Raw genomic sequence first — 25,349 nt, 5'->3', positions numbered from 1 at the left:
AGCAAAGACCCAACACAGCCAAAAATAAATAAAGAAAATAAAGAAATTTTTTAAAAATTCATTTCTACTTTAGCATACTTTTTAAAATGGAATGCTCTTTTTATTTTTTCCCACTATTTATGAAATATTTCCAACATATAGAAAGTTTGAAAGAATTTTACTCTGGATACCTACACGACTCTAACATAGTTTTAATCTTTTCATTTTCATTATTTTTTTTTTTGGTCCCCCAGCTTAAAGCTTAATTATTCTTCTTAAAAGGAAAAAAAATAGAAAATTTATTTTTTTCCCCTTCCTCCCCCATCTTTTCTCTCATTCTGATTCAGCATCTTTCTTTAAGTCTCCATGATTCTTTCCCACAGTTCCCAGAAACTCTTCTACTTAAGGTACTATTGAACCTTTGATGCCATCATGAGTCACTCTTCACAGGGGTTGTATCTGTGAAGTATGTCATGTAGTTTAGAATGGAAATTAGCTTGGTCTCAGGTAATTGAGACACACAGTAGTCACAGTTTTGTGTGCTTGCCTTAAAACATGAGGTTTGGGCATGGTTTGGCAGCCCTATCAGATTTGAAGATTTGGTCATTCTACCTGATATTTACCTGTATTTAATTAAGGTTGATTATAAGTCATTATGGTTAGTGCATACTTTTGGAAATTTGTCTCTTGAAAAATGAAATATATGTGGTGACTGCATCTAATATTATTTTCCTATTATAGGGCAAATAATAGTGGTGATTTGGGTAATAGTTTCTCCAAATAATGACAAGCAGAAGTATACTCTGAAAATCAACCATGACTGTGTGCCAGAACAAGTAATTGCTGAAGCAATCAGGAAAAAAACTCGAAGTATGTTGCTATCATCTGAACAACTAAAACTCTGTGTTTTAGAATATCAGGGCAAGTATATTTTAAAAGTGTGTGGATGTGACGAATACTTCCTAGAAAAATATCCTCTGAGTCAGTATAAGGTGAGTAACAAGTTTCAGAGATCTTACTTTTAAATTTAAAAGGTAATCACATTGGGAACTGGTATCTGTATTTAGGACATAGTTTTTGAAAATTAAAAACAAATTTTTTTGGCTGTGCTGCACAGCTTACGGGATCTTAGTTCCCCCATCAGGGACTGAACCCACGCTCCAGCAGTGAAAGTGCCAAGTCCTAACCGCTGGACTGCCAGGGAATTCCCAAAATTAAATAATTAATATTAGTAAATAGATTAATAAGTTTATTTTTTACACTATATTTAATTTGAGAGACTGATGAATTTGAGATGACAGATGCTATTCTTTTAGATTTTATATAATTAATATTTGGGGACCTGACTACATATATGGGTAAGCTGATTAATGTTTTACAATTGTAACAATAGATATATCATTATTCAGATACAAACATTTGATTTGGTGACTGTTTAATTGTGCCATGAGGTAAGATATAATAATGCTTCAGGTATTCTACATGCAAAAAATGCATCGTGTGCTTTTCTGGATAGGTCCAGTTCTATAGTGGAAATACTTTTATAGCCAATAGGAATTTTAAATAACATGGAACTTGCCCAAAAGGCTTTTCATGTGCCTTACTTTTTTTAAAAAGGGTTTGTTGTGTTCACTTGAATAGGCAGTGTAAGCAATAAGGTAAATGTGTTCTTTGTCAAAAAAAAAAAAAAAGTTGGCAGTTATAGTAATCCCCAAATATGGGGTATTTAATGATTTTTATCCCCTCCCAAGCAGTGGCACTAGAAGGAATTAAAATAAACATTTCAAAAAATCCATGATCTATAGTTAATTAAGGTGTACTATAAATACTTCCCTACTCTCTATTTCTATTCATTAAATAAATACCTATAAGAAGCAACTGTATTTGTACCAAGCATATGTCAAGTGCTGATTTACAATACCAAGCAAGACATGGTTCTGGCTTTTAGGTTGCTTACAGTATAGTAGGGCTTATGGGTAAGAAAATAGGTTTTTGTAATACGTGTACAGTTGCTTGAAAATCTATCCTAACTACCATTTCAGAGTTCAAACCAATGCATTTTAATATTTTTTAAAACATATTCCATAATTTTATTAGTCTCCTCTCTTTGTGGTTTTTGGGTTTTTTTGTTCTGTTTTTTTTTTAACAAAACAAATATTTCTCAAGAAATGTTGGGACAGAAGAACAAGTGGGCAGCAACTCTTGGATTTGACATCAGTATGACTTAATAGATTGAATGGCAGAGGCTTCCTAAATGATGTTGCTTTTCCTTTAACAAGCACCTGCAGTATGTTTTCAGTTGGCTAGAAAACATCTACCTCAGCTTATAGTCCTTTTCTGTAATTCTAATATCTAGTGTTTTCATAATGAGTATCTTCTTATCCTTATCTTTAATTCCTTTTTTCTTTTCTTTCTTTTTCCTTCCAGTTAAAGGTAGAACTACAGTCTAAAAAGCTGACCTTTGTTTTTCTTTTCTTTTATACAATTTATATTCCAAGATGTGTTTGGTTTATCTGTGCTAAAACCTAACTCCCAAATGTTAGTTTTTAAAATGTTATAAATATAGCAACTGCTAAGAAATGTGTCTATAATGTTTGATTTTTTTAATTACCTTTGCAGATTAGTATGTAAATTCTCATAGTACTCTTATATGTTGCCTTTAAAATGAAAAACCTTACAAGAAATGCCTTCTCTCCTCCCACCTTAATCTCTTACAGTATATAAGAAGCTGTATAATGCTTGGGAGGATGCCCAATTTGATGCTGATGGCTAAAGAAAGCCTCTACTCTCAACTGCCAATGGACTGTTTTACAATGCCATCTTATTCCAGACGCATCTCCACAGCTACACCATATATGAATGGAGAAACATCTACAAAATCCCTTTGGGTTATAAATAGTGCACTTAGGATAAAAATTCTTTGTGCAACCTATGTGAATGTAAATATTCGAGACATTGACAAGGTAAGGTCAAGTGTTGATGTTTATTATTGTATATAAATTATTTTATATAAATCTTTTTTATTGAAGTATATAATAATCTGTTGACCTGCAGTATGTTTTCAGCTGGCTAGAAAACATCTACCTCAGCTTATAATCATTTTCTGTAATTCTAATATCCCTAATTCTAATAATTCTAATACCCATAATTCTAAGCTCTTAAAACCAAACTTTTACAGAATTCATTTGGCAGGAAAACCTGACCTAACCTGAAGCGAGGTTTTTTACAGTCTTTATTTATCCCACTTAGTGTAAATATCCAAATGTTTTATTGCAGAAATATTAATTTCCTTATGGAGTGCTGCTTTAACTGCTAAGAGTACTAAGTAATATTTAGTATATGTACCAATTTATCTTTCTAAAATATGAAAAACTCTGAATTACATACCTGGCCTAAAGGGATTGTGGGCCTATCTTGATTTTTAATAGTGTAAGTCCACCTGAAGGCAGCAGTACATTTTGGTGAAGAATCTGCATCAGTATTAATTTACTATACATGTGAAGAAAAAGAGAAAAGAAAAGCTACATCTGAACAGAAACTTTAGTTGATTCTCTCATTCATATCAGTTACATTGTTTTGATAATGTTTAATATTGGTCTGGTCTAGTATGTATGTGTGCGTGTGTATATATACATATATATATATATATGTATGTGTATACACATAACTTTTTATTTTCCTTAGATCTATGTTCGAACAGGTATCTACCATGGAGGAGAACCCTTATGTGATAATGTGAACACTCAAAGAGTACCTTGTTCCAATCCCAGGTAAGGAAGTATATATGAGTTTATATTTCCAAAAGTCATATTAGTGTTTAGCAGTATAATAAATAAAAGTAGTATAGTTTACATCATTAGTTTTATACAAGTCATATATAATTACCAGACATTTACATATAGAACATGAGGACATTCCGTCTAATGAGTATCAATCACAGGATCACTTTATTGATTCTCCCTAAAACGTTATCGGAAGGGTTTTTCTGATCCTCTCTTCTCATTGTGTCAAGGAGAGAACAGAATGTGGTTATAGTTTTGTGCTGATTATTCCTTACATTAGATCCATAAACCTAGCATTTTATTCCTTTTTTATCTCCATTTGCATTTCCATTAAGAAGTGAGAGTTGGCAAACAACTTTAGAGCTGGACTACTCTGAGGCAGTTTTCTTTACGGTACTCCCAAGAATACATATTTATGACATTCAAATAAAGAATCTTGGGGCACAAACCAGTTTCTTAGTGGGAGGGGATGTTATTGGGAACATTTTTAAATGATTACTGCCTAGATAAAATGAAGAAATAAAAGGTAGTATAATTCAACAACTTGACATCCTGCCATTTCTTTGCTTCTCTGTATAGAATCATTTGGGGATAAAAGTTTATTCTTGAAATTAATAGTAATATTTTAAGAGAACTCAAATTGGAATTAAATGTTAAAGATGGATTTTTTTAGACTAGCAATAGAGCTAACTAGTGGATCTTCCAGAAGTAAATTTCATAATCAATTCAGACTGAGTTCTAGGAGAGTCAAGAAAAAGTTATGGTGTTGTAATTAAATTGATAGAGGTGAGAGAGCCTACGTAAAGTTCAAAGAGATGGTAGCCTTCTCTACCAGGAGGAAGGGAAATAGTTCCCTGCCCTGCCTGAACCATCATAGGTCAGAAAGTATCAATACATCATTCGGGTTAGAAGTTATGCTGTGGCAACAGACCATACCAGAATCTTCTGAATTTTTTGTTAGAACAACAAATGTTTATTTCCCACTCACACAGCATATCTGTCACAGGTTAGGTGGGTGGTTGTGCAAGGAGCAGAAAAACAATATTTGAGGAAATTATAGCCAAAATTTTCCAAATTTGGTAAAAACTATAAAACCAACAATCTAAGGAATTCAACAAGCCCCAAGCAAAGACCACAAAATACAGTTGGGTAGAGTTATCCTAGTTCTTTCAAGTACCAAGAATAAACAGGCTTTAGAAAAGTAAAAGGTAAATTTATTTAATAATATAAGATTAAACTTAAAATTTTAATATCTTAAAATAGCTATTCATAAAGGACTTATATTTTATTGTCTTTCCTTTAAGAATATCTGTAAGGTAAAATCCCTGTGGTAGTAGTATAAAGATTTAAGTAAATTTTACCAGTCAGAATGGCCATCATCAAAAAATCTAGAAACAATAAATGCTGGAGAGGGTGTGGAGAAAAGGGAACACTCTTGCACTGCTGGTGGGAATGTGAGTTGGTACAGCCGCTATATAGAACAGTATGGAGGTTCCTTAAAAAACTACAAATAGAACTACCATATGACCCAGCAATCCCACTACTGGGCATATACCCTGAGAAAACCATAATTCAAAAAGAGTCATGTACCAAAATGTTCATTGCAGCTCTATTTACAATAGCCTGGAGATGGAAACAACCTAAGTGTCCATCATCGGATGAATGGATAAAGAAGATGTGGCACATATATACAATGGAATATTACTCAGCCATAAAAAGAAATGAAATTGAGCTATTTGTAATGAGGTGGATAGACCTAGAGTCTGTCATACAGAGTGAAGTAAGTCAGAAAGAGAGAGACAAATACCGTATGCTAACACATATATATGGAATTTAAGAAAAAAAAATGTCATGAAGAACCTAGGGGTGAAACAGGAATAAAGACAGACTTACTAGAGAATGGACTTGAGGATATGGGGATGGGGAAGGGTAAACTGTGACAAAGCGAGAGAGAGGCATGGACATATATACACTACCAAACGTAAGGTAGATAGCTAGTGGGAAGCAGCCGCATAGCACAGGGAGATCAGCTCGGTGCTTTGTGACTGCCTGGAGGGGTGGGATAGGGAGGGTGGGAGGGAGGGAGACGCAAGCGGGAAGAGATATGGGAACATATGTATATATATAACTGATTCATTTTGTTGTGAAGCTGAAACTAACATACCATTGTAAAGCAATTATACTCCAATAAAGATGTTAAAATGAAAAAAAAATCAAAAAATCAAAAATCAAAAAAAAAATTTTAAAACTTTTCTGCATTTACAGAAAAGATCAGAGGTAAAAGTGTATTAAGTTATTAGAATCTTTAAAATTCTTACTGAGATTAAGTGATTGTTCTAAATCTGTTCTTTCTATATACTAAATAAATTTCTTATAAATGTCACCAGTTATCTCCCAATGTCAAAATCAATTTGAAATATATATATAAAACCATTGCCAAAATAAAGAACCTAATTGGGTATGGGTGGGGTGTGTGTGTGAAAGGAGCATGCTTTATTCGGTTAACATAATACTGAACTACATTAATAAGACACAGTTCTCTTAGAAAGTGTGTAGAAAATTCCTCACTAATTATGAACAATTCTAAAAATTTCAGAGTAGTAAAAAGTACTAGGTACATTTGAGATACATCTTCTAATTTTTCTTGAATTACTGTGGACTTATCAAATCTCACAGTATTTCTTTTCCCTGCATTTGTTGTCTCCTTTCCCTTTTGATTTCCTTCTAGCTAAGTTCCCGCATTTTAAATGTCTTCTCTGTATAAAAGGACAACATATTTCTTTTTATCTTTGACCACACTCAAGCAAAGATACTAGAATAAATAGAACTTATTTTACTGATGGTTTTATAACTTAGTCTGACTAATTAAAAGTAGAATTCTTATACTGTTTTGTTAATTAAGTCTTGTTTTATTTATAATCAGAAAACAGAACAGAATTATAAAGAAGCCATTTGAAAAGTTTTCAAAGTTAATATCTAGCACTTGAGCTTTTAACATGGACCAGTTACTGTTCTAAGTGCTTTACTTATGTTATCTCATTTAATCTTCAAAACAACTCTCTGAGAGTAGGTAATATTATTAGTCCCATTTCACACATGAAAAAACAGACAAAGCGAGGGTTACACAAAGTGAGGGTTACACATATAGTAAAATAGTAGAAACAAGACTTTACTCCAGGTAGTCTGACTTCTGAGTCCAAGCTTTTAGCCATTACTATAATGATTTTAATTAAAAAAAAAAAAAACTACTACTTATTATACTTCGTTCTTTACCAGTATGTTTACCAAATATAGACATAATTTCGCATGTAACATCCAATAAATTGAAGGGAATTTATCATAAAAATTTGAATAATTTTTATCATCACTTGTTGTAGTAGCTTCTTATGCTTTCCTTATTATGAATGTCAAGTTTTATTACCTCTTGTGAAGTAGTTAGTTACTCTAAAATTTACATACTTTCTCCTTACGTATCCTTTATTTTATTTACATACTGACTTATTTAAATTAATGGGCTCTTCTGGATGAAACTACATCATATATAAAAGTAATTAAATATAATTTTAATCATAATAGGAAATCTAATTTTATCTTACTTAGTTTCCCTTTTCTCTTTGCCTCTTCTATAAGCTAATTTGTTTTTTATTTTTACTGAAATATAGCACAAATGCATAAATCATAATTGCACAGTTCAGTGAATTATCACAAGGTGAGAATACCTATATAGCCACTGTGCTGGTCAAGAATTAGAACATTTACCAGCATTCCAAAAACCCCTCCTCACACTACTTCCCAATCCATTAATCTTCTCTCCTCCCCAAAGATAACTACTATCTTGATTTCTAACACTATTGGTTAGTTTTGGTTGTTCCTGAATTTTATATAAATGGACTGAAGGAGTAGATATTCTTTTGTGTCTAGCTTCTTTCACTCAATATTATGTTTGTAAGATTTCATCCATATTGTAAATAACTGGTGTTCATTTCTGTTGAAATATAGTGTGCCATTATATATGGCATATATATTATATGAATATACTACCATTTATTCTACTGTTGGTCATTTGAATTTTTTTGAAGTTTGGGGATACTGTAAAGAATTCTATTAACATTCTGTGCAAAAATGCATACATTTCTGTGGTTTTATACCTAGAGGTGGAACTGAGTCATGGTTCAGTATTAATAGATTATGCTTTCCAAATTGGTTGTACAAATTACACCTCCCCTAGCATGTATGAGATTTCCTGTTACTGCACCTCCTTACCACCCCTTAGTATCATCAGTCTTTATAGTTTTAGCCATTCTTTTTTATAGTGATATCTTTTATTTTGCATTTTTTGAATGACATATTGACTACTTTCTTTTTTTAAAACATTTATTTATTTACTTACTTATTTTTGGCTGCAGGTCTTAGTTGTAGCACACAGGCTTCTCTCTAGTTGTGTCGTGAGGGTTTTCTCTTCTCTAGTTGTGGCGCGCAGGCTTCAGGGCACGTGAGCTCAGTAGTTGTGGCTGCGGGCTTAGTTGCCCTGCGGCATGTGGGATCTTAGTTCCCTGACCAGGATTCAAACCCACGTCCCCTGCATTGTAAGGCAGATTCTTTACCACTGGACCACCAGGGAAGTCCTGATATTGGCTACTTTTTCATGTGTATTAGCCATTTAAATATGACCTTGTGAAGTCTTTGTTCCAGTCAATCTCTGGCTTGGTTTTCATTTGATTTATCTTTTTCTTGATGATTTGTAGGGGTCATTTATATACTCTAGATAAAGTCTTTTTTGGTAAATTATTTTTTTCTTAATTTTTCATAGGTGGAATGAATGGCTGAATTACGATATATACATTCCTGATCTTCCTCGTGCTGCTCGACTTTGCCTTTCTATTTGTTCTGTTAAAGGCCGAAAGGGTGCTAAAGAGGTAAAGTATTTCAAAAGGAACAATCATTCACCTCTAAAAACTCCTAATTATACTGCTGATTGAACTTTTTCAAGAAATGGATATTATTTTTTCTTTGTTTAAAAAATTAATAAGCATTTTAAAATAATATATTTATTTAAAGAAGAATAGCTTGATAGAGCTTCCAGAATTTATTTTATGATGAATATGTCCTGAGTTCATACTGATAAAATTTTTAAACTTGCAGAGTGACTACATACAAATATCTGTCTTGCTTGCTTTGGTTCATATTTCCTATTTATAATTAAAAAATACATGTAATTTCAAATGGGAAAAAGGAAAGAAACTATTTATACTTTGAAAAAATTAATGTGACTTGTTATAGATACCAGGAAAAAGACAGTTGTTGATTTCTCCTTTCTGGGAAAGAAGAGTATCAATATTTTGAAATGCATTTTATAATTTAATCTACAGAGTAGTGAACATTTTTCTGTTTTGTTAAGGAACATTGTCCATTGGCCTGGGGAAATATAAACTTGTTTGATTACACAGATACTCTAGTATCTGGAAAAATGGCTTTGAATCTTTGGCCAGTACCTCATGGACTAGAAGATTTGCTGAACCCTATTGGTGTTACTGGATCAAATCCAAATAAAGTAAGCTTTTTATTATCATAAATAAGATTTTTTTTCTTTTTTGTGTGTGTGACAGTCAAATGTAATATGTATAATAACTTTTATTCCATCTCTTAGGAAACTCCATGTTTAGAGTTGGAGTTTGACTGGTTCAGCAGTGTGGTAAAGTTTCCAGATATGTCAGTGATTGAAGAGCATGCCAATTGGTCTGTATCCCGAGAAGCAGGATTTAGTTATTCCCATGCAGGACTGGTAAGGCAAATCACTGAGTCTTCCTTAAGTATCAGTCATAATCAGTGCTTTTGGCTACATACTGTTACTCTTTGTATAGAGAAGGTTTCATGTGTTTTAGTCACACTCGAATAGATACTTCAGGCTCTAGAACAGTATTGCAATAAAATAAAATACTGTATGCTAATATTTTTACTGCAGCTCTGCCATTTCTTAGTTTAGCCTGCCTCATTTGACAAATATTTATTGAATACTGACTATATGTATATATTTATTATACGATAAGTACCAGGTAATAAAGTTGTGACCTAAAGAGACCTCCACTGATTATACAGTCTAATGGTGAAAATAGGCCTGAAACTGGTAAAAGCAGAAATATAAGATCATAAATCATGGTGAGTGCCATGAAGGAAACAATAGTGTGTCAAGAATGACTAACATAGGGCTTTGGGGAGAAAGGCTAATGTATTTTGGGTTCAGGAAAGACCTCTCTGGGATAATAACCTTGAACTTGAAATCAAGGTATAAGTATGTTGTTAGTTGAGCAAGGGAGCAGAGGAAATAGCATACCAGTATAGTCCAGACATGCTAGAAAAGAATATATATAAAATGGAGTTTAAATATTGATCTATTTGTCTGATCTTGGCTGTAACTTTTGAACCGCAGTATAACTGCGTTCAAAGATCATAAACTCTCCTCGGTGCTTTGTGTCCACCTAGAGGGCTGGGATAGGGAGGGTGGGAGGGAGACACAAGAGGGAGGAGATATGGGGATATATGTTTATGTATAGCTGATTCACTTTGTTATACAGCAGAAACTAACACACCATTGTAAAGCAATGCTACTCCAATAAAGATGTTAAAAAAATAAATAAGATCATAAACTCTCCCTTATTTCTCAAGGGCAAAAGTGTCAGTACTGAGAGAAGAGGTATTTTTGTTCTTTGCTGTCTCTTTCCCCAGTTTTCTAATTTATCACCATTTTCTTTGGCCTAATTAAAGGTTATAGATAGACCATTCAATGAATGTGGGTCTTGAGATAGGCCCACCCCCAGTAACAGTAATAGTAGCACCCTGGGGTAGCCTGGAATCCTATGCTTAGGAACTTTATTAGTTTAACTTTATTAGTTGTATTCTCAGTAAGGAGTTTACCAATCCCTTTTGTAAACAGAATAATAATAATAGTAATAATAATCTTCCTGCTTGTGTACTTTCAGAACTATGTAGAAGATATTTTGTTAAGTAGAAATTAATTTAAAATCATTACTGAATTCTGTCATTTACGGAAGGAACAATTAGCTTTTTTGACGTTAAAAAGGGATTCTCTTTCTTGAAAAACCCTACTCTGTAAGTTTAATTCTTTGAATATACCTAACATTTATTAAGTGCTTACCATATACCAAATGCCATACCAATTACTTTTCACGTATTACCTCATTTAATCTTAAAAGCAGTCTCTATGAGGGTAGGTGCTATTATAATTCGTATTTTACCAGTAAGGAAAAGGCTTAAGGAGTTTAAATAAGTTTAAACAGTGTCACTGTTTAATTAGTATTAAGTCTTTTACTCTTAACCATTCTAACTAGACAGGAATTCCTTACTTTTGAAATTGGGGGTAAAATACTGATGAGCATTTCCATAAAATGTCCATAACCCTATCCAATTAGTTATACCTTTAAACTAACTGAATTACAAGAGTCAAGTCACATACTTGGAAACTCATTTATTTCCTATTTTATTCATACATTCAGCCATTGAACTCAGTTTGCCATCAGGGCTTGTTGGAGCCAATTTTAGCTTTTGAGTTTCCTTTTTGAGCAGTTCTAACTCTGTAAGGATTGATACTTTATGACTTTTTCTTCCTTAGAAGAATTTTTTTTATTTCAAAATGAAAAACTTTTTTTTTTTTTAATAACAAGTGTTGGTGAGGATGTGGAGAAATTGGAACCCTTATCCATTGTTTTTGTTTTTTTTTAATTTTATTTATATTTAGGCTGCGTTGGGTCTTTGTTGCTGCGTGCTGGCTTTCTCTAGTTGCGGTGAGCGGGGGCTACTCTTCATTGCGGTGCGTGGGCTTCTCATTGCAGTGGCTTCTCTTGTGGAGCACGGGCTCTAGGCACGTGGGTTTCAGTAGATGTGGCATGCGGGCTCAGTAGTTGTGGCACACAGGCTTAGTTGCTCCACGGCATGTGGGATCCTCCCGGACCAGGGCTTGAACCCGTGTCCCCTGCATTGGCAGGCAGATTCATAACCACTGCACCACCAGGGAAGTCCCTGTTTATTTTTATAATAGAATAAAACTGACTCTATCTTTCAGTTACCTTTGGATCTATTGAAAACTTTCATAACTCTTAGAAACAATAATAGGATCTTAGTTTTCCAATATCTTAAAACATTTTACTATTTCATCATTATTCATTAATTCCAACTATGCTAAAAAAAAGACTAAAATAATATAAAAATATAAAAGGATAAAATAGTCTAGAAGGATGATACAGTAGTGAGATAAATCATCACTAGTACATCATCCTTCAGTCTTCTTATTGCATAGCCCAGCGTTTTGCATCATCTTTCCAGATGTATAAAGAAGTCTACAAACACCATCTTTGTAGTGTTTTGTTGCTGTTATTTTTTAGGCTTTAATTGAATACTGTTAATAATTCAGAATTTTTCCCTTTCCACTGATAATGCCAAAGAGAAGAAAATTGACAGAGGAAAATATTTCATAATTATTAGCAAATCAGAGTATGAATACAAAGAGACAGATAATAGCACTTTAAAGCAAAGTTTCTCAGCCTTGACATTGCTGACATTTGGGGCCAAAAATTCCTTTGTTGTAGGGCCTGTTGTGTGCATTACAGGATGTTTAGCAGCGTCCCTGGCCTCCACCCTCTAGATGCCAGCACCACCACCACCACAAGCTGTGATGATCAAAAATGTGTCCAAACAGTATCAAAGGTTCCTCTTAGAGGAGACAGAATCACCCCAGTTGAGAACCACACTATTCCAGGCTTGAATGATGATGTTAAAATTGATCATGTAAGTGAAATATCAGATGACAATATCCTAGATGAATTTTTCTCAAACTCAGGAAACGATGAGTGAACAGTATATCTCCAAGGACAAAAAATGACTAACATCAGTTAGTCATTCTGCAGGAATGACTTTATCACACAGTATTTCTTAGCAAGAACCCAGCCCACACCTCATCTTTTGCAGTATTCTTTCCATCTTTTATGATGTTGTGCATCAGAATTTACTTAGTAAGTAGATAAATGCTGCAGGCAGTTATGTATAAAAATGACTGGAAGGAAAAAGGTGATGTAGAAATTTTTTAAATCCTTGGATTGATTATTCTGATATCTGTAAGTACAAAAAATAGAAATGTTTTGCAGTTATGAAGCAAAGAAGATGGTTGTCCTTTCTTCAATAAAATTATGAGTCATCAAAGTTTTCAAAAGTATTTTGACAATGCAAATGTGAGAAGAAATACCAGAAGTAATGATAAACTAGAAGTTATTAGATATGTATTTGAAATCTGGAATCAGTATTCACAAGATGGATATATTCAGGCTCACACATGACAGTTGATGAGCAAGTTTGTTGCATTCAACGTATGTTGCCCATTTTGGATTATAAATTTGGTTTTACTGTGTTTATATTCTTATTAGGATGTCTAATAAAATTGTTTTTCACCATCACTTTATTCTTCTTTAAATTATTTTGTATTAAAAATATAAACAAAAATCAGTAAGTAAAAGAACTAAGAGTCCATTGGAACCCAGATGATAAGTTTTAATGACTACTTTTTCTGATGAGTTGAGGGTTAAGTATTCTCTTACCTGGACTATTGCAGTAGCCTCCTAACTGGTCTCCTGCTTTCCCCAAAGCAACCAGAATAATATTTATAAAAGGTAAATCAAGTAATAGTATTCATCCTTGAAATAGCTTTGCTAAAAGTAAAATCCAGACCTTTTACCCTGACCTGCAAATTTTACATTCTCTGAACATGACCTCCTGTCACTCCTCTCCCACATCTACTGGACTTCAGACGCCCTGGTCTTCTTCCTGTTCCTCCTTCACACCAAACTCATTCTTTCCTTGGGGCACTTTCACTGTTTCCTTCATCTGCAGTAGTCTTTCCCTGGTCTTAGTGTGGATGGTTCTTTCTTGTCATTTGGATCACAAATTAATATTACCTTCTCAAAGGCCATTCCTGAACACCCAGTCTAAAGTAGCCACTCAGTCCTTCTCTGTCACAACACCCAGAGTATCTTATCTGTATCTACTCCAGTATTTTTATTTGTTCATTTAATTTCCCACTGTAATAGAGGCTCTGTTAATACAGGGTGTTTTACTATTTTCTGAGCCCAACAGTAAGAACAGGACAAGGTTCACAGTACATGTATTAATAAAGATTTGTTGAGTGAATATGTGCCAGTAATATTTCTTTATGCTGTTGGATAAATTAACAATATTTAAATGTATAAAAACCAAGTAGCATGGATGTCTGCTTTCATTTTTAGCCAATCGGAATATGTGTAACTCATCCTAAGGGGTGTGTGTTTTGCATGATACATTAATATGCATTCATAATTATTCATTATGCGGTTAATAAATTTGTATTTAAAGGGAATAAATACATTACCTGGAATATTGGAATTACACCAAAAGTTATGGTATTTTCTTTTTCGTTTCCAAACATTCAATGTGCAGTGTTTTAATGTGGATGTTTTTTTTTCTCCTTTTTTCCCTTATTTTTACTTTTAAAATTAGAAAGCCTTGCAAGTGATTGTAAGGATATTTTCAGGGAAGGATTATGAAAGAATTTATATTTTATTATTTTACTTTTTAATTTTCTCTCTTATTCCAGAAACATTAGCAGATTAGTTAATAGGATACTAGGAAGGGTCCTCATCAGGAAGAGAAGTAAATTGTTCACTACCACCCCCTAGTATCCAAATCTAGCCTTATCCCTGATTGATTTTGGCACTTAACTGTTCTTTGGTTGGTGGTAATGTTAACCAAGTAAATTATTGGATTTGTTCCACAAATAACTGTCTTAAGTTTGTTCTCCCCATCCCTGAAAATAAAGTCTTGCAATGAGAATAAACTGTTTTTTAACAGTTAATAAGCAATGTAAAGTTTATTGAAAATTAATTTTCTTTTTTTGCAGATCACTCATGAATCGAGGGGGGGTATGGCAAAGAAAATTATATAAGATATTACTTTATTTTACAGAGTAACAGACTAGCTAGAGACAATGAATTAAGAGAAAATGATAAAGAACAGCTCCGAGCAATTTGTACACGAGATCCTCTATCTGAAATCACTGAGCAAGAGAAAGATTTTCTGTGGAGCCACAGGTAAGTGTTAAGATAGAGTCTCTGTTCCTTCTATTTCAGAAGAAAGAACTGACTTTGGCTGATCTTGCCATGCTTCTGCCATTACCTATTAGAGTAAATAAAGCATAATTTACATGATTTTTAATTACAAACATTATCCTTTTTTGAACTGTGGGTATCGATCAGTATTTCTAGAAAATCATGCTGCATTGGTAATAACCTTGCAGATTGAAGGCTTTTTTAAAATTCTGAATCCTTAGTTTTAGATCAATTTAGTTGTGATTTAATTGGTCTAGATATTTTCATTTTTAGGAGTTCCTTCCATTTTTCTTACACTTCCTTAAAGTAATACTTATTTTCACTTCTGAAGAAATTATCCTGCAACTTGGTAAGAGTACCCTGGTTTATTTAAATAAGGCAGTTGCAGTGCATTTCTGCAGAAAGTTCATTTAAACATAAATTTTGTCCAGTGACCACAGTAGAAGTGGTAACTCTTCTCATGGTTCATGCCGAATAAGTAGATGAATAATAGGGGCTATATAGTGTTATAACATAAATTCATAATTTTCCCTAAATACCTGTCTTCCATTTGGGTTTTCCTTTAGTCTTCCATGCCATTATAACTGTATCTATGTACATATATGTGCAGCTATAGTGTTAAACACAGGTTTGTTTTGATTTTAAAGAAGGCTAGTAATGGTAAGAAGTTTTAAAAGTGTTTGGAACTTCTTAAAGATTGCATAGTCACAAATTTAGACATCTAGGCCTTTTGAATAACATGTAAGAATGTTTGTTTTGTTTTGTTTTGTCTTTTCCACACAGACACTATTGTGTAACTATCCCTGAAATTCTACCCAAATTGCTTCTGTCTGTTAAATGGAATTCTAGAGATGAAGTAGCTCAGGTAAATGCATGTTTGAGATTACTGAATAACTGTTGCACAAATCTGGTATGTCATTCAAATTGTTTTTTCTCAGAAAGTCTGCATAAGTATAAGAAATGAAATAGACTATGTTTTAAATTAATTAATAATGATAATACAGATGGTCCTCGACTTACCATGGTTCACCTTAAGATATTATTACTTTACAATGGTGAGAAAGTGAGATGCATTCAGTAGAAACTATACTTCAAATTTCGAATTTTGATCTTTTCTCAGGCTAGCAATATGTGGTAAAATAGTCTCTCCTGATACTGGGCAGCAGTAGCGAGCCAGAGCTCCCAGTCAGCCGGATGATCATGAGGGTAAACAACCAGTATCCTTACAACTATTCTGTACCCATACAGCCATTCTCCTTTTCACTTTCAGTACAGTGTTCAACAAATTGCATGGGATATTCAACACTTTATTATAAAATAGGCTTTGTGTTAAATGATTTTGCCCAGCTGTGGACTAAAGTAAGTGTTCTGAGCATGTTTAAAGTAGTCTAGGCTAAGCTATGATGTTCAGTAGATTATGTGTATTAAGTGCATTTTTGACTTGAAATATTTTCAACTTATGATAGGCTTATCAAGACATAAGCCCATTGTAAGTCGAGGAAGATCTGTACAGTAGAGAAAAATACTGTTTACATAACTTCCACTGATAAAATTAATTAGAACTAAACATTTTAAGCACTGAATTCATAAGGGGGGCTTTTATCTAATTTTAAAATAAGAAATTAAGACAATGTCTTAAGAGGGTTCATTCACAACTGTCTTTGGTTTTTAAATATGATCTATTATCTCACTCATACACAGATGTACTGCTTGGTAAAAGATTGGCCTCCAATCAAACCTGAACAGGCTATGGAGCTTCTGGACTGCAATTACCCAGATCCTATGGTTCGAGGTTTTGCTGTTCGATGCTTAGAAAAATATTTAACAGATGACAAACTTTCTCAGTACCTAATTCAGCTAGTACAGGTAAAATAGAAAAATAATGTTTTATTCTAAATCCATGCACCTTCCAACACCTACTGTATTAGCTGGGTTTATGCATTTTTAAAAGTCAGTTTTATTACCAGTAGTATCTGTTTTCTTCCTAAAAAATTTTTCTTTAAATCCAACCATGCAGAAACTGACCTTGATTGATGTAGAGTTGTTTTTATTTTTGTTTGTTTGTTTGTTTTTAATCACATAGGTCCTAAAATATGAACAGTATTTGGATAACCTACTTGTGAGGTTTTTACTCAAAAAAGCATTGACTAATCAAAGGATTGGGCACTTTTTCTTTTGGCATTTAAAGTAAGTCAAATTATTTTCCCATTTAATTCTTTATATATATATATATATATATAACTTGTATTCTCAGTTGATGTATAAATATGTATTACTTATATACTGTTGTTTTTGTTTGTCTAGAAGAGTTTTCCATACTGAAAGTATATTGTACCAGTGATGAACTTCCCTCAGCCTTTTCTCTTTAACATTAAGTAAGCAGTAAAATTAAAACTAAATTTTATACAAGAATGAGAGCTGAAATATTTTTAAAGATTTTGATTCTACTTTAAGCAAAGTAAAATTTGCTAGGTCCAGATTAATGTTGCAATTGATTTCACCATATGTGTGGATTAAGATATCCCCCCACCCCCAAAAAATCTTGCCTTGGAATTCAGAACAATAATGACAAATATCCCAAGTTTCTTACTAGAAAATAAGCTAATTAAGAATAAAAAATATTTTGCAGAATATGCTATATCTAATACACAAAGTGAGAGGTCATAAACCATGCACTTTTTTATAAATTTAGAAACAGATTTGTAATTAACATGATTTTTTAAATGTTAAAATAAATTTAAAATGGAATCTAGAAACTAGGTTTAAAATAACTTAAATTCAGGGACTTCCCTGGTGGCACAGTGATTAAGAATCCACCTGCCAATGCAGGGGACACCAGTTCGATCCCTGCTCTGGGAAGATCCCACATGCCATGCAGCAACTAAGCCCGTGTGCCACAACTACTGAGCCTGCGCTCTAGAGCCCGAGAGCCCTCGTGCCACAACTGCTGAGTCCTCGTGCCACAACTACTGAGCTCTCGTGCCACAACTACTGAAACCCATGCGTCTAGAGCCTGTGCTCTGCAACAAGAGAAGCCACCTCAACGAGAAGCATGCCTACTGCAATGAAGAGTAGCCCCCGCTCTCCACAACTAGAGAAAGCCTGTGCACAGCAACAAAGACCCAATGCAGCCAAAAATAAATAAATAAAATAAATTTAAGAATAACTTAAATTCAGACACAGTACAGAAAAGGGACATGTATGCCAGAAGAGTCAAATAGTGTTCACTGAGCTCTTCACTCCCTCTCTATTCATTGTATTATTTTTGTGCCTAATTTCCTTTTTTCATGTTTATGTATTTTGTGCTAAGATTAGTAAATGAAAAGTAGTTGAAATAAACCTAAAATCTAGTTTTTTTAAAATTTATATTTCCAGGAACTACCTGAAACTCTTAATTGTTTTGCTTCTAAATGATAGGTTTTAAATGATTTAAAACCTGTCATTCGTTAGTATGATTGTATTAGTTAGTATTAGTTACATGATTATAACATTTTTTGAATTTAGAAAATGGGTTTCTTAAAAAAGGTTATGTGTATACTCATTAAAATCTCTCTCTCTCTCTCTCTCTCTCTCTCCCACTGACCTTTTAGATCTGAGATGCACAATAAAACAGTTAGTCAGAGGTTTGGCCTGCTTTTGGAGTCCTATTGCCGTGCATGTGGGATGTATTTGAAGCACCTGAATAGGCAGGTTGAGGCTATGGAAAAGCTCATTAACTTAACTGACATTCTCAAACAAGAGAAGAAGGATGAAACACAAAAGGTATGTGACTCTTCAGTTTGGTTTTCAGACTCCTTCATTGCAGTGGGGCAGGGTTATTTGAGAGCCCAGTATATATGAGCCCAGTATATGAGAGCCCAGTATATATGCCCAGTATATATGCAGGGCCTTAGAATTAGGCAGATTAAGATTTGGATCCAAGCAATGTAATGTTAGACACATTATTTAGTCTCTTGAGGTTCATTTTCCTCATCTGTAAAATGGGAATAATACTTTCCTCATAGGGTTGATGTGAGAATTAAATCATACAAGATATGCAAAGCACCTCTCATAGTCCCTAGAACATGGGAGGTGCCCAGTAAATGTTAGTTCCCTCCTCTTTCCCTTCATTTCTCTTTTATATAGCCCTAAGTCTTTTTTTTAATTTTTTTTATTGAAGTATAGTTGATTCACAATATTGTGCTAATCTCTGCTGTATAGCAAAGTGACTCAGTTATATACATATATATATTCTTTTTTTATATTCTTTTCCATTATGGTTTATCACAGGATATTGAATATAGTTCCCGTGCTATACATTAGGACCTTGTTGTTTAGCCCTAAGTCTTTTTTTTGGCTGTGTTGGGTCTTCGTTGCTGCGCACGGGCTTTCTCTAGTTGTGGCGAGCAGGGGCTACTCTTCGTTGTGGTGTGTGGGCTTCTCATTGCTGTGGCTTCTCTTGTTGCGAAGCATGGGTTCTAGGCACGCAGGCTCAGTAGTCGTGGCACATGGGCTTAGTTTTACCATGGCATGTGGGATCTTTCTGGACCAGGGCTCGAACCTGTGACCCTTGCATTGGCAGGCAGATTCTTAACCACTGCGCTACCAGGGAAGTCCCAGCCCTAAGTCTTAAAAATGATTTTTCCTTACTCTGTGTCATTTCTTTTCTTTTAATAATGACCCTGAAAATGAGTGGAAAGAAATTAGTTTCTATATTTCTAAATAGTTTAAAATGGACTCTTAGTCACACAGTAAATATATCACACACTTGAGTCACCTGCAGTCTTGCTTAGTGTACCTGAGGAACATGAAATGTAAAGGTTTTCATGACCTTTTTCTACTCCTTATCCTTTATTCAGTCCAACACACCCTACAGTAAAAAGTGAGATCATTCCTCACCTCTAGTGAAATGAAAAAAGAAAATCCCAGTTTATTAGTGAGTCCCCAAAGAACAGACAATGTAAATTAGTAGTACTGAATACATTTTTTCAACATTTTCATTAATGTTGCTTGAAGAAAAAAACAACTTTAAAAGAAAGTTACTGTATTAATCTAAATGTCATACAGTATGTGAGTTGATTTTATTGAAATTGTGGTATGTAAGTTCAAATACAGGTTATTAGAAAATAATTGTATTGTTTCTGCTGCTGGAATTGTGAGCAAGAAGAAATTAGACTGCTTTGAAATAATAAATTTATTATATTGTAACTAAGGTAAGAAAAAAGAAATTAGATATTAGTTAAATTTGTAAATATAAGCATTTCTTCTAAAGTGAAGTTTTCATATCACAGATTGGCTGTGATACAGTGGATTAAAAAAGTGATTAACAAAGGATGTTTCTTTCCACTTATGTACTAGAACCTTGAGTATAGAATGAGACTTTTCCCAACAATTTCTTTTAGACTCACTAGACCTTTTTTATTGAACAGAGAATGTGGTGTTTTCTGCAAAGCTTAAAAGTAAGGTTATTAAGCTAATGTGATATCTCCACAGTTTTTCCTCTAGAACAAAGGTCAGCAAACTTTTTCTTAAAAAGCTAGATAGTAAATATTTTAGACTTGGTAGGCCATGCAGTTTGTTGTAACTACTCAGCTCTGCTATTCTAGTGTGAAAGCACCAATATCTAAGTGAATGGGCATGACTATATTCTAAGGCAATTTGACTTACAAAAACTGGCAACTGACTTACAAGCCATAGTTGACCAAGCCCTGCTCTAGAGCCAGAACACTGCCTCGGTCAGCATGCAGAGCTTTTGTCACAGGAAAGTGCACAGTACTGTCACTCTCACCTCTCTGTCTGAGTTGTGCAGCTCTGTGTTATAGAAACCCTTCTAATTAGAATGCAGCCAATCCAGGATATGGATTCAAAGACTACACAATAATGAGGTTCCAGTGTATAAAAGAGATTAGCAATTAGTTTTACCTTTATCAAATCAACTTCTAACCATGATTATGCTCATTTATCAGGTACAGATGAAATTTTTAGTTGAGCAAATGCGGCGACCAGATTTCATGGATGCTCTACAGGGCTTTCTGTCGCCTCTAAACCCTGCTCATCAGCTGGGAAATCTCAGGTAAGGTACTTTATTGGAAGTTTTATTGATACATTTAAACAAGTACTTTCTCTGGAGACCGTCTTGAAAAAGTCAGAATGTCATTGTGTTCAATAATATATGCTTGTCTCTCTCCTTTTCCTACCCTGCAAAATAAGAGTAGTAAAATTTTCTTAAGTTCAGACCTGCATTTATTCAGAATGAGTTTTTACTACTTTAATAATAGAATTTAAAACTTTTTATGGCCAGAATTTCTGGTATCATTGGATAAGAAATGGAATGTAATAGCTGTAAAACAAATGAGATGTCCCTATATTTGTGGAAAATTCATATTCCATTTATAAGAAATTTTTAAGCTTAATATGTATTTTTTCTTTATACTACCTCAGAAATTAATTCATAAATAAAACTGAGGAGAAAGTTTAAAATTGTTATAACACTTCAAAAAGCTGTATAGTATATATATTTTAAAATAAATTGAGGCTACAAAGAATAACAAAGCTAAGGTGCCTAGTAAATTTTTCAACTATTTTAAAGGCTTGAAGAGTGTCGAATTATGTCCTCTGCAAAAAGGCCACTGTGGTTGAATTGGGAGAACCCAGACATCATGTCAGAATTACTCTTTCAGAACAATGAGATCATCTTTAAAAATGGGGATGGTAAGGAAGAATATTAATGGACTTATGATGCATGAATTTAGTTATATTTTTATACACAGGATATTTATGAACCCTGAAGATTATTGAAAGCCATTTAAGGAATATGCATGTGGTAAAATATATAATATTAAGCAAATGTCTTAACCTTTAGAATATGTATTTATAATTATTGAAAAGGAAAGAAGTACTAGGTTTAGAATCAGAAGGCCTGAAAATCATTTTGTTCAGCTGTGTATCCATTCACTCCATAAATATTTGACATGCTAGGCCCTGAAGTTGTAAGAATACACAACACAGAATCCCTGCCCTCTTATAGAGTTTACAGTCTAGCAGGGAAAAGAGACATTAAACAAATAACTACAAAAACAAAATTACAACCCTGGTACAAAGGAAAAGTGTAGTCTGCTGAGGAATCATAAAAGAAGGTTCTAATTTATTTGGAGAACAGGCTGTGGGGGAATACATTTTTATATATTAAACAAATGTATCATTGATGGGTTTTCATTAGGAAATGACCTTTCAGCGCTGAATTCTGTTAATCCAAATATTTTAATATAAACATGTTCAAGTTTAAGGATTCAGAAAAATAAGTAATTTAAATATTTTAATTTAATTTTTTTGTGAAATACATGCCACGTTATCCTACATTGTTATACAGATGTGTTTATGCAGATACTTTAGAAATGGGTTAAAGACTAAGATTATTGCTTCCTTACAGATTATTTTGAAGAGCAAACATAGTTCTGTATATTTTCTGTTTGAAAACATTGTGATGAAGTGATACTCAAATTTGTGCTTGTGGCATTAAGTGTTGGTATACATATTCTTTGAATTTCAGATTTACGGCAAGATATGCTAACACTTCAGATTATTCGCATTATGGAAAATATATGGCAAAATCAAGGTCTTGATCTTCGGTAGGTAACCAATAAGACAACATGTATGCTGAAAGTTATCCTGAAAAAGTAAACCATTAGTAAATTTTAATTGTAAAATATATTAATTATAAACAATATAGAGGCATATATCTATAAATAAATGTATGGAGTGATAATTAACACTAGTTGATTACACTGTGGTACTTTCTATTTGTCCTCTTCTTCCTTGGCTTAGAATAGCTAATGAGATTCAGCTAGGTAAGAAGAGCTATTTCCAATAAGCTGATAAAGACTCTGCAACTGGTCACTAACAATCTTTCCTTGGTATCTGCAGGAGATTGGTTCCAGGACCACCGCCAATGCCAGAGTCCACGGATGCTCAAGTCCCTTATATAAAATGGCGTAGTATTTGCATATAAGCTGTGCACATCCTCCTGTAGACTTTGTCATCTCTAGGTTACTTATAATGCCTAGTGCAATGTAAAGGCTATGTAAATAGTTGCCAGGGCACAGCAAATTCAAGTTTTTCTTTTTGGAACTTTCTGGATTTTTTTCCCCAAATACTTTCCATCTGCAGTTGGTTGAATCCGAGTATCCAGAATCCTCAGTTATAGAGGGCCAACTGTATTTAGGAACAGGACATAGGAGACAAGAGACACAAAAGGCCCCATTTTTTATTCAGAAGTTAAAGAGTTTAAAAGAAGGTTTCTTTCATTATATAAGTTTTCTAATTCTAAGACTTTATAAATTCTCTAATCTTGAGTCAGTTTTTCAGCAAAATTTATGAAAGCAACTAATCTTAAAGTTTTTGCCATTTTGTTGGTTTCTGCCCAACCTTCCCAGTTATCAGCATCATCTCCAAGTTTTCTATCCTGCCACATCTTCTCCTAGTCATTTTTGTGTCTAATATTTTATCCTTCTTTTACTTGTCCCTTTGCAAATTCAGGCAAAGTCCACCCTCTTCAAAAGTACTTTTGTCTGTAACTCTGGTAATTACAATATTTAATTGTAAATTAGTAGCTATACAAAAAAGTATCTAAAGTTAAATGAGCTATACAAAAAAGTATCTAAAGTTAAATGAGCTAGATCGTTGGAAAGTAAGTTGTATTTTTGGAAAGTTGTTACGTTTTTTAACTTAAGTAAATTTAAATTTATATTTAATATATATATTAAATATAAATTTAATATAAATTTAAAAATTAAATTTAAATTTTAACTTAAGTAAATTTAAATTTAAAATTAAACTTAAGTAAATTTAAAATTTTTATAAAGTTTAATATCTTTAATAATAAGCTTGTAGGACTATGTAACGCTTTAAACTATGAGCATGTTCAACAGTAATAAAATTAAGAGAAAATGCTCAGGAGTACCACCTTAAGAAATTCCTTTATTTACCAGAGCAGATAGAAGAAAAGATTCCACAAGGAAAATGGTCAAAAGGGTAGGAAGACCAGAGTAAGTGATTCACAGAACCCAGAAAAGGGGAGAGATTCACAAACAGTTTACAGTATCAGGTGCTTCAGGAGTTATAAGAACTATGAAAAAGGCCTTGGATTTGATGATTCATGGTTAGCTTTAAGAAGAGTTGAGTCAGTAGAGTGATAGAAATTAAGCTACAAGGAATTAAGTGAGAAAAGAAAAATAAGTTTAGACTGTTACTCTTTTAGGAATTTAGGAAGTACAGGAAAGGTGGAAAGAATGGACAGTAGCATATGAGAACAGGAGAGCAAGAAAAACCATACTTCAGTACTTATGTGCCAATGGGCATATTAGGTGCTTTTTTTCCATTGTCTCTTTAAATTCTCACATCTCTACCCTTGATTACATGTCCTTTTTAATATTACATGTGATGAATGGGAAATACCCATAAAGCACTTCGACTGCACACCAAAGTATGGTTGTATCAAGGAAAAATCATTGGTGGGTTATTTGAGTTGTGGGCTAAACTAACTGCTTTTATCATGGAACATCATTTTTACTTAAAGAATAACTAACAGACAAGCTATGATTATTCAGACATGGATATTTGGTAAACATTTTCTTGAAAATGAACAATATGAGACTCTTCAGGGAGAACAACTGACAGTATTTGTTGTCAAAAATCAAATTTAAGGTTTCAAGTAAAAATTAGAATTTTGAAAACCTTGTATCTACTGCTATGAGCTTCCCCAAAATTAAAGACTTTTCTGATGAGATCAGTGATAATGTTAACAATTGTGATTTTTTTTAGTTGGTATAATGAAAAGGAGATCAACATTTGGAAGATCTCCATAACTCAGTGAACTAATATCTTCCAAATGACCAATATAGGATTATAAAGTCATATATGGGTAGAAATTCCATTCAGAGGCAAGATAAACAAATGGGTCTTCATGTAACAGAGTATGAAAAGTTTACTGTTATGGTTTCACATTCCACATTGCAACTTAAGAAACTATCTCTTGTCAAGTTTTGGAACAGTAGGAAAGAAAAATATGTACAATTATCTGAAAAAGGCTATTACTCCCTTTTCCAAATACATATCTGTGCGAGGCCAGATTTTCTTCATATGCTTCAGTCAAAACATTGCATTAGATTGGATACAAAAGCATTCATGAGAAGCCAGCTGCATACTATTAAGCCAGACATTAAAGAAATTTGAAAAAATGGGAAACAATGTCACTCTTCTAAGTTTTTTTTGTTTTTAGGGTTTTTGTTTTGTAAAAGATAGTATTTTTTATATAAATGAGTAATAAATATTACTTTAAATGAATTAATGAATATTTTAATTTTAAAATTTTCTCCATTTTAATGTCTAATGTCAATAGATATAACCCAAATAAATAAAAGCTTTTTGGTATCCTTGATAATTTTTAAGAGTTTAAAGGAGTCCTGAA

General features: G+C 33.2%; 1 protein-coding gene across 2 annotated transcripts in view; it reads left to right on the top strand.

The window, feature by feature from the left end:
• PIK3CA (phosphatidylinositol-4,5-bisphosphate 3-kinase catalytic subunit alpha) overlaps positions 1 to 25,349 on the top strand; it is a 109,982-nt gene that overhangs the window by 78,940 nt on the left and 5,693 nt on the right. The window contains exons 4-18 of one of the 2 annotated variants that reach the window (XM_027111438.1): positions 721 to 971; positions 2,697 to 2,942; positions 3,664 to 3,749; positions 8,572 to 8,677; positions 9,160 to 9,312; positions 9,409 to 9,543; positions 14,763 to 14,887; positions 15,689 to 15,770; positions 16,607 to 16,771; positions 16,989 to 17,092; positions 18,496 to 18,667; positions 20,851 to 20,957; positions 21,474 to 21,595; positions 22,434 to 22,512; positions 22,808 to 23,459. In XM_027111438.1, the coding sequence (XP_026967239.1) occupies positions 721 to 971; positions 2,697 to 2,942; positions 3,664 to 3,749; positions 8,572 to 8,677; positions 9,160 to 9,312; positions 9,409 to 9,543; positions 14,763 to 14,887; positions 15,689 to 15,770; positions 16,607 to 16,771; positions 16,989 to 17,092; positions 18,496 to 18,667; positions 20,851 to 20,957; positions 21,474 to 21,595; positions 22,434 to 22,512; positions 22,808 to 22,892 (2,018 nt within the window). In that variant the 3' untranslated portion in view covers positions 22,893 to 23,459. Of the gene's footprint in view, positions 1 to 720; positions 972 to 2,696; positions 2,943 to 3,663; positions 3,750 to 8,571; positions 8,678 to 9,159; positions 9,313 to 9,408; positions 9,544 to 14,762; positions 14,888 to 15,688; positions 15,771 to 16,606; positions 16,772 to 16,988; positions 17,093 to 18,495; positions 18,668 to 20,850; positions 20,958 to 21,473; positions 21,596 to 22,433; positions 22,513 to 22,807; positions 23,460 to 25,349 lie in introns of those variants that run through there. The other variant, XM_027111431.1, reaches the window with a different exon arrangement.

Source organism: Aethalodelphis obliquidens, unplaced genomic scaffold (genome assembly GCF_003676395.1).
Source record: "Aethalodelphis obliquidens isolate GAN/ISIS:26980383/991018 unplaced genomic scaffold, ASM367639v1 scaffold1, whole genome shotgun sequence".
In the NCBI taxonomy this organism is placed as follows: domain Eukaryota; kingdom Metazoa; phylum Chordata; class Mammalia; order Artiodactyla; family Delphinidae; genus Aethalodelphis; species Aethalodelphis obliquidens.
This window is presented reverse-complemented; position numbering and strand designations above follow the sequence as displayed.